Raw genomic sequence first — 9,647 nt, 5'->3', positions numbered from 1 at the left:
AAAAGGGTAAAAGTGAACACCCCTAGTACTTTTTGGAGCTAAAACTGTTAAAATAAGACATGTAACAAATGTATTTTAAATCTCAGCTGACAACAGCAAGCAACATTCTCCTATTTAATTATAAATAAGGGCTTTAATGCAAGTATATTTTCATTATTGCACAAATGCATATTCCTCTACAAGGATTTCAAGTACAAATGTATTTATTTGTGTATATTTTATGCATTGATGTATTTTATGCATTGGTGTGTGTACAACTGTGCTGGTGCTTCCCTTATTTAGATTATCTCAGCATGGCAAGTGTGCAAATCTGATAATGATCAACACACTCATGATACAAAGGAAACAAGCAGAATTTGTGCTTCTCTTTGCAAGTTGTAATAGTGAAGAAACAACGGCACTTATATTTACTACCAGTTGAAACATTACATCGAGCTGGTGAAAGAGCTGCAAAATACTAGTCATTATGACAGGTGAATATCATTTTAATATTTTAGAAATGGTACTATAGAGGATTTGTTGATCTATGATTTTCATGTTTGGTAGGAAAAAAAAGGAAACCTTTGTTAACTACATATATTTAGCAATGACCCAGAGTTGGAATTAATCCTTTTTTTAGTTTAATATTCATGAAAACTCATTCTGCAATAATGTTTGCTTGAATACTCCTATTTTTTTCTGCAGAATCATTTTCAACTATGACGATGTTCACTGAACTGGATTATTCAGACTACGAAAACGACCGAGTTCATTTTACCTGCAATAACGTTGACGTAATAAATTTCAGCCGGGTGTTTATCATTATCCTCTACAGTTTGGTTTTCATCCTCGGTTTTACAGGTAAGTGCAGAATAAAACACTTTTGAACAAAGTTTTAAACTTGCCTTCCCTTATTCATGTTTTTCCACATTTCTCAAGGCAATATCCTGGTGGTGTGTGTCCTCCTGAAACATCGAAAACAGGCAACCTTGACAGATGTCTGTCTCCTCAACTTAGCTTTATCTGATCTATTATTCATCATCACACTTCCACTCCACACACACTATACGGTGGTCAAAAAATGGACCCTTGGTAGCTTTTTTTGCCATTTCAGTGGTGGTGCACACAGAACTGGCTTCTTCTGTAGCATATTCTTGATTGTTATCATGACAGTAGACCGCTATGTGGTTATCTTGCATGATGCCAAGGTGGTCAGATACCGCACTGTGAAAACAGGGTTTACTATTTCAGCAGTTGTGTGGTTCATAAGCTTATGCGTCTCCCTTCCATCTTTCATCTTCACTTCAGAAACAGAACTGTCATTTGGTCTAGGTTGCAGTTACATCCCAAATAATGATGCCTGGCATGTGTACAACATCTTATCAATGAATATTTTGGGTCTGGGTCTCCCTTTACTGGTTATGGTGCTGTGTTATTCCAGGATCATACCAGTCTTGATGAAACTGAAGAGTGCAAAGAAGCAGCGTGTGGTCAAATTAATCATTTCCATAGTGGTTGCATTCTTCCTCTTATGGAGTCCTTATAACATTTCCCTCTTTCTTAGATTTCTGGACTATGTGGGTAAATTTCCAATTGACTGTGACTCAGTGAATAATCTAAAACTGTCAATCTCAGTCACTGAAAGCATTGCATTCACTCACTGCTGCTTAAATCCTATCATATATGCTTTCGTGGGACAGAAATTTATGAGACGTGTCTTGCTCCTGGGGAAAAATATGTCTGTCCGCAGGGGGTCATCAGATTCCAGGAAGAGTACAATTGCTTCCAGGTCTTCTGATGGCACATTTATCATGTAAGTTTAATCAGGAACATTATTTGCTTGCAAGAACGCAGATGCTGGTGTGTAAAGGTTTGGTGATAATGGAAGGTCAAGGTCACAAAACATCCGGCAAAGTAGCTGAAACTTGGATTCTGGAAATGCCACCCTTAAGATTAAGACAGTAGCAGACCAAAATATTTAGGTGACATGTACAGATTACGACAGTTGCATTAATTGTCTCATTGTTTAAAAAGTTTGGCCGGAACATGTTGTTGTAGGTGCATTTTTGTCAAAGTCAAATCATTTTTGTCTTGTTTTCTGCAGAAATCTCAATGTTAGCAATATTCCAATATCAGCTTCTTAGGGTATGCTGTTATTAATAAGTCTTTGTCCATCAATCATTTGTTTCAATAAATTTGTTTTTCAAAGAGGTGTCTGCATTAAAGTAACAATTATTTTATTTTTATTTTTTTTACATTTTGTTCTGTAGGAGCTCCAAATTGTCAAATTTAGATTAAGCATACTTTGCGCACATTTCAAGTCTTTGCAGTTGGGTTAGTTATTTATCCAAGAAGCTAAAATTTGCTCTCTGAACCTTTAATGGCAAAATAACACCACCAACTAAAATATTTACACTTACTTGTAAACACAGTTTTCTGTACAGAGGAATATACATGCAAAAGTAAAAATGAAATCATCATACAACATTCAAATTGACATTGCCGCAGTCAGTGTTGTAGGTGTATTTCAAATATGAAACAGGTTTACATCCTGGTTGGAGGCAAACTGCCCTCTTTCCTTCTCTCTGTACATCTTTACATCACAAGCAAGAGGAGGATGAGGGCTTCACAAAGGCATTTTATTACATACAACATAGTTTTGCTTAATAGAAGCTTTTACAGAACTAGATTAACATTTGCCCCCGGGACCCCAGATACATAAGGACAAATAAAAATGACATCAAAACCTAACATATTCAGATTAGTAGACTTCCAATGAAATTAATCTTTTTCATTTGATCCACTTAAATTTAGCATCCATTTATTGACTGATAACTAAACAAGAACATTTAAAAAACGAAAGCAAATTCTGTCTCCTAAATCGTTTAGGCACCCCATGCTAAGATCATGCTATATTTTGCATAAGGATGGAATAATAAAGCAAGCAATGTCCATCCTTAACGCAGAAAAAGGAGTCACCAAACATTCTCTTGAAATAAATAAAATCAACTTCATGTAAACTCTTAAATAATCTGGGTTCAATGTGCTCTCTATAAGTTAACATGAAAAAAACTCAAAATAATACAGGAAAAAAAAATTGAAAACTTTGGTATTATTATGGGAACAATGCCAAAGGAAGTGCTTGTTTTTTTCCCCTCTCGATAGACACATTTTACATTGTTTCCAACACTCCTCATTTAGCTGAGGTTTTGCAGATATTAATACTGAACTTAATACAGAAGAGTTAACACAATACAGACGTCTATTGCAGTACCAGTTACGTACATGCCGTTATTTCCTTTAAAGACTACATCTACAACAAAAATGTTCATAAATAGTTGCATAAATGTTCAAGCAACATTGCTCATAGAAACAGACATAAAATGAGTGCATTTCTAAATGAGTTCATCAGCTCACAAATAAAATAAGACTTTGTTCGGTGGCAAAAGATTGTTTAAAAATAAATGAAAAAAAACAACAATTTATTTACAAATAAGGCTGAGACCTAGGAAGCATTGCCTTTAACATTTATTCATTAAGCGTGTGCTGTGACTTCAGTTTTGATGCTGAAGGCCAGCAAGAGGACAGACAGCAAGCACTATTGCACTCAAATTAACCAAACAGGAGTTCAGGGGGGAGAAAACATATACATCTTGTATTTATGTAGGTGTGACATCACTAATGGACGCCATCTTCTTTTTGCTTTTTCCTTCTACAAACTTTAGTTTTCCTTAAAAGTGACTAGCATTTTTTGTTGCCTAACTGTACACGGTTTCACTTACAAAAAGTAATCTCTTTTTTACAAAGAAAAAAGGCTTCTTCTGTGGTCAACAATAAGCAGCCTGGAACACACTGACTATACAGTATTCTATTTCCTCTTTGTAACACTAGATGACTCGCAAGAAAAGAAAAAAGCTTGCCTTTCTTACCGTTCAATCGGGCATGGAAGTCTCGCACAAATTCCGACGGTTTGTTGTGCAGGCATAAACGGGATATGCCGAGGTTAGGAGGGAAGTGAAGAGGGCCAAGTCAAAGGTTGGTTCAGCAGACGTCATTCAGTTAGTCAGCAGCAGCAGGACACTTGTGGACAGTGAGGGAACATATAGCATCAGTGTGGAGATGTTGATCTGTGGTTGAGAAGAGCAACTTGGTGAAGAGGGATACTGGCGAGGTTACTTCAGTCACATGTAATTAAGCAGGCGGCTGTGAAGGAACGTCTTCAATGTCCCGATGGGCCTAGCGTCGTTCAGGTGTTTTCGCCTCTCGATGAACGATATGAGCCGGGACGTATCCAAATGGGGAGTGTGATTCTGGATTGGCGGAAGCTGCATGCGATTGGAAGTGGCGTATCCGGTGTCCCTGTCCGCTACACCCGGGAGGCAGAGCCAGGGTTCCTGCAGGCAAGCCGTTGCCGAGGGCCGTTGCTCAGGTTCCCCTTGCAGGAGCAGGCACACAAAGTCGCGGGCAGCTGTGCTCACGCCTTCAAAGTAGTCCCCAGGGAAGCTGAAATCCAGTCGGCAGATGTTCAGACACGTCTCCTCTAGACTCTCGTCTAAGAAAGGTGATGCGCCGCTGAGCACGACGTAGGTTAACACACCTGTAAAATGCATCAGCACACCGACAATGGAAAATAAGGTAATCATTCATGTAAAGATTACTTGGATGATTTTAACTCTGTGATTGACTAAGATAAGTGTCAATTACAATTGGAACATTGATTGCCATTGGCAAGTATACTCGTCAATTACATTTTTCAACCAGGCAACAGGCTTAGTAAGCTTCTGGTGCTCCTCCATTGTGAATTTCAATCTTGACTGAGACACACATGCCAGTAGATGGCAGCGATGCACAATTTTATGGAGTATAATCGAACTACTTTTGCATGCAACAAACCTAAGCTCCACATGTCGGACATCAGAGAGGCAGGCTGACCCAGGACTAGCTCGGGGGCCGAGAACTCTGGGCTTCCTAGAAGGGTATGAATGTAAGTGGATGGGGGGTTGAGCTGAACAGCATCACCAAAGTCAGTAAGCTTCACCACAGGCTGGGAAGACACCTGTTCTACTACAATGTTTTCAGGCTGTTAAAAAAAGGACGCATGGTAAAGTTAGGCCCCCTTTCACGTCAGAAATGGTTTTCATGTGCTATAATGCAGATAGGCATACTTTGAGATCAAGGTGCACTATTCTCCAGCCATGCAGGTACTGGAGCGCTTCCAGAATATCTCTAAGATACAGAGCCACTTTCTCCTCGGTCAAATTTCCCCAGCTCACGATGTAATCCAGGAAACGTCCTTGGTCTGCCCTAAAAAATAAGACAATGCAACTTTTGTCATATTGCTCTTAAAGTGCCATTTTAATAGGCAGCTCGAAGCACTATAATTGTATTGTTGAAGATTCCAATTAATCCAGTCAAAAGAAAACTTGTGACTGCATGTTCCATGACGCAAAAGACACAAAAATAGCCAATTAAAAACAAAAATGTATGAAATTAACCCATGTGACGTTAAAATAAATACAATTGTTTAGCTATAATTTGTCTGTTTGACTCACTTAGATGCACTAAATTGCACTTACATTTCTAAAATAAGAACATAGCTGTTGGCCGTTTCATACGTGTCCAGGAAGCGGACCAGGTTAGGATGATCCACAGTTTGGAGGAGTTTAACCTCCTGCAGCACCTGTTCTCGACGCATCAGCTTCTTGTTTACATGTTTTGCCGCCACAGTCCATTTGCTGCCTCTCTGGTCGCACCTCTTGGTCACTGAGAAGCGGCCTCTGTCAAGTAAATTGGGGGTCAATATTTGGACTAAGTTATTCCAAGCATTTTATGCGATCATGAAATCAATTTAGCTTGAATTTCTACCTTCCAAGTTCAGAAATATCTGTGTAGTGGGACTCAAAACCTCGTTTCCAAATTGCATTGTTGCTATCATCAGGACTTCCTGCAAAAAAAAAAAAAAGAAAATAAATTTGCCGTCCTCTATTGGATTAAATCTAAAGGAATAAAATGTCCCATTTATTTGCATTACAGTATAAAAGAACTCTAACCTGAAACTCTGAGGCTGGCAAAGGAAGTTACAGAGCCTGCTACATTCATAGCAACACAAGTGTATCCGCCATTGTCCTCCATAGTCACCCCCATGATACAAAGTGTTACCTCTCCTGTCTCACTGCAGAAAAGAGAGGAATAGTATAGACACTAAATGCCAATCACGTCACAAAGTTCATGCATTGTGACTATTTGGATGCGTAGCGCCCAAAAAGTAATAAAAAACTTCCCAAAAAAGACTGGATTATTTTGAAATGTATTGGGTTACCTGTAGGTGATGTTGTATTGTCCATTGTTGTTAAGAATGTTGTTGGCTGGGCCCCGCCAGGTGACGGTGGCTCGGGGCCGGCCACCTATTTTGCATCTGAGAGTAACACTTTCACCACTCTCACATGCTACATCACAAAGTGGAATGAGGAACTCTGGAGGAGCTGCATAGAATAACAATAGAAGATGACTGTAAGTTATATAATGAAAGAACAGAAAGATTAATATGTCTTCAATTATTGCAATCTTTTGTTGTTACATATTGACACTGTAATTCAAAGATTGACCTATCATTTTTTGGGATAAAAGCGCTGCATCAGGTCATTCTTTATGCAATTACTGAAAGAAATTAGCAAATAACTAATGGGATTCTCTGTTTGACCTAAAAGATTCCACTGTCATTACTGTTTATATTAACATATACTGAGTACTAGCAATCAAGTACATTAATGCTCTCACCATCGTTGTTGTAGTTGGGATTCAGAAGCTGGAAAATGAATGACATAAAACATTTCAGTGCAAATTATGTCTTCAAAGAAAGGGAACTAATACAATCATTTTCACTTTGTACCTTGCCAGAGACTTTGTTAGCCAGGTTGTCCTGAGATTTACGGTAGCCGTTCTCCAATTTCCTGCCCTCCTTGTCTCTTTTTTCTGACTTGCGGCGAATGCGAAGCGCGGTATGCCATGATACAGATTTTCTAAACCAAAGAAAATCCATCAAATATCTTCTATCACTTTAAAAAAAAACATTTGTAGTTGCTAAATTGCAGCTTACAAACAGGACAAACTTACTTGATGGTTCCCTCTAGTAAATCAGGTGTAGTGGAGGATGAAGTGTGTCCTAATACAAAGCCAGGAATCCATCCCTCAGCTGCAGGGCAATGCTCATTGGCAGCTCGGTACACTAAGAACATGTTTTGCTGGTTGCTGGCTAGTATTTGGACGACCTCACCCTGTGCCACACTGATCTCATCCTCCTTCACTGCCACATAGTCTTGGGTAACCAACATGGTGGACACACTGCTGCTGCTGCTACTGCTTTCACTCTGCCAGAAGACAAAAAGTTTTGAAAGTCAAGTAAGAATTAGCTTGCAAAGGAGAACAGCAAAGACTTTTGAATAACAGCTTTTCATCAATCAAATAGCATAATTTGATTGGCAACTTGTTAAACCTGACTCATGCATTGATGAAAGTTAATTTCTTTGAATATTGCAATGATATGGAAGTGTACTTCAAAGTGTCAGGTTTGGAGTATGAAGCATAAGTACTGATCTTGTCTTTGAATTTGTGGTAAATGGCATTATAAAAAAACAAATGATGTTCTCTTGTGATAAACATCCAAATTAGTCAAACAAGAAAAGGTACAGAACTGCCAAGGAAAAGGAAGTAATCAAGTTGTCATGTGTGTTGACTACAGTTTTGACTATGTTAACACTATGTCCCTGATGGCCATGGCACCCCTTGTCAGACAACCTTGGACAAAAATGAATAGTCTTTAAAAAAAGCAGTGAGGAGATTGGAAAAATTGAAAGCCCGTAATTGACGCAGAGGGTCAATTAGATGTTTAAATTTTCCACATATATAGTACAGATGTAAAACACACAACTATGGCTAGATGCAAAAAAATGGGGTGAACCAATGCTATTTCTTATGTTCAACTTGGTCATTGCATTGGATTGGAGTGTAGGTTTCAGTCGCAAAAGTCTTGATGGACCATAGAAACGTAATGAGCCAGCATCTAATGCACAGTACTTTCCTCTGTGGTAAACTACGTGCCAAAACTTAGTTTTCAGTAGAGCAGCCAGGAGGCCTCATGTTTGCAGTACTATATCATGTTTGCGGTGACAGGCGTTGAATACTGATTATTCAAACTCCACCTTCCCAAAATCCCACCGTGCACAATGTTTTGTGGAAAAGGAGCTGACGTGGCCAACAGGAACAGTACAAATGTAGAGTAGCATTAGTCAATTGTGTTTTTCCCCCCAGAGGTGTCCCTTCCCTTTTACGTCTACAGAAACTCCCTTTTGTGGGAGTCATTCCTGGAAAAATTAGATGACAGAGAGAAGATGCATTTAAAATGTTGGCCAACAGCGAAGCTCAAAGAGGAAACCAAGCGGAAAACAGCTTCTTTGTGACTTAGACTTTCTCTGTTAGTACTACAACAACATGTGGGTCTCACACGCATTCTTGATGAAGTTAGTGCACTCGGATAGCCATTAATCCCCAGTGTGGTAGTCGTTGCAAGCCGTTCTCAGATGTGGAGGTGCGCTGGCTGACTGCCGTCAGTCAGTGAAGGCGGGGTTAGTGAAGGTGAGAAGCCGTGACGTCGATATGTCCTCTTACCCCGTTGCTCTGAGTGGAGTGAAAGGACTGCTCGCTGGTGGAGGAGCATGTGCTCATGCGGTCTAAATCCTTACTGTGGGTGGAGTTGCGATGAGCAGGAATCCCTTGGCTTCCCCTGCTGAATGAGTCCCCTCCACCACTGCCATCACCAAGGCAGGAATTTGCTCGACTATTAGGTGAAGGAGGCACTGACGGGACCGTAGCCCAGAAAGCGTTGCCTTTGTGAGACTGGCTGGTAGTGACAAAATCGTCCTTGGCACTTCCAGGAGACTGGGGGGAAACCAGGGGTGAGACTGTCCTGACTCGAGGATTCTTGAGGGCCAAATGCAATGGTGCGACGGCCATTTGCGGGACAGCGACTAAGAGAGGTTTTTGAGTTTCTTCGCAACCTCCTGGATCATGCCCGACTCCTATGTCCAAGCTGTCTAGAGCTAGGCTACCGTTATTCGAGTTTTCTCCATCACTACAATCCGGGATCTCCCTCTTGTAGACCTCAGAATTGAATATCTTGCCATTTGAGATGGTGTCTGAATGCAGGCTAGAGGGATTGGACTGCTGCTGGCAGGGTGACCACATACCTGCTGATCTGTCAGGCCCCTCGGGACCTGGGTGGTGGTGGTGGTGGACGGGCTGGGGAAGGCGTGAGGACGGCTGAGGAATTCTGGAGGGTCTGGAGCGCGGCCCACAAAGGGAAGAGGAGCTGCCTCCTGATCCTCCGGAGCCACCGCCGCCACCTCCTAAACCAGAAGTGGAGGTACTACCTCCAGGAAGGCCTCCTGTACTGCTACTATTGGGTGGACCCCCAGGCCCACTGCCACCCACATGGTTCCTTTGGTACTCAATGGGTGACGTCAGAGCTGAAGGATGGGAACAAAGGTAAGTCGTGTAATGTTTCTTGAATAGCTTGGTGTCTAGAAACTCATTCATTCATCAGTGTTTTCATTATAGAATGCTTCATCTTTTGACCCCCAGCAGAACATGATATAACATTCTATCCAAATGCT

General features: G+C 40.7%; 2 protein-coding genes across 5 annotated transcripts in view; one reads left to right on the top strand and one right to left on the bottom strand.

Moving 5' to 3' along the window:
• The first annotated feature begins 374 nt into the window (after positions 1-374).
• Positions 375-2,133, top strand: LOC144199372 (CX3C chemokine receptor 1-like). The gene is made up of 3 exons (XM_077720966.1): positions 375-473; positions 685-840; positions 919-2,133. The coding sequence occupies exons 1-3, from the start codon at positions 467-469 to the stop codon at positions 1,794-1,796; spliced, it is 1,041 nt and encodes a 346-aa protein (XP_077577092.1). The 5' UTR covers positions 375-466; the 3' UTR covers positions 1,797-2,133.
• A 207-nt stretch (positions 2,134-2,340) lies between these two features.
• triob (trio Rho guanine nucleotide exchange factor b) overlaps positions 2,341-9,647 on the bottom strand; it is a 56,585-nt gene continuing 49,278 nt past the window's right edge. For 2 of the 4 annotated variants that reach the window (XM_077720462.1, XM_077720459.1), the window contains 11 exons: positions 8,644-9,500; positions 7,093-7,346; positions 6,869-6,998; positions 6,757-6,784; positions 6,299-6,461; positions 6,030-6,151; positions 5,845-5,923; positions 5,556-5,756; positions 5,145-5,283; positions 4,873-5,059; positions 2,341-4,576 (listed from right to left, as the gene is read on the bottom strand). In XM_077720462.1, the coding sequence (XP_077576588.1) occupies positions 4,161-4,576; positions 4,873-5,059; positions 5,145-5,283; positions 5,556-5,756; positions 5,845-5,923; positions 6,030-6,151; positions 6,299-6,461; positions 6,757-6,784; positions 6,869-6,998; positions 7,093-7,346; positions 8,644-9,500 (2,576 nt within the window). In that variant the 3' untranslated portion in view covers positions 2,341-4,160. Of the gene's footprint in view, positions 4,577-4,872; positions 5,060-5,144; positions 5,284-5,555; positions 5,757-5,844; positions 5,924-6,029; positions 6,152-6,298; positions 6,462-6,756; positions 6,785-6,868; positions 6,999-7,092; positions 7,347-8,643; positions 9,501-9,647 lie in introns of those variants that run through there. The other 2 variants (XM_077720460.1, XM_077720461.1) reach the window with 2 other exon arrangements.

The sequence above is a fragment of the Stigmatopora nigra genome, chromosome 7 (genome assembly GCF_051989575.1).
Source record: "Stigmatopora nigra isolate UIUO_SnigA chromosome 7, RoL_Snig_1.1, whole genome shotgun sequence".
In the NCBI taxonomy this organism is placed as follows: Eukaryota; Metazoa; Chordata; class Actinopteri; order Syngnathiformes; family Syngnathidae; genus Stigmatopora; species Stigmatopora nigra.
The sequence above is the reverse complement of the archived record's forward strand: the minus strand, read 5'-3'. Positions and strand labels throughout refer to the sequence as shown.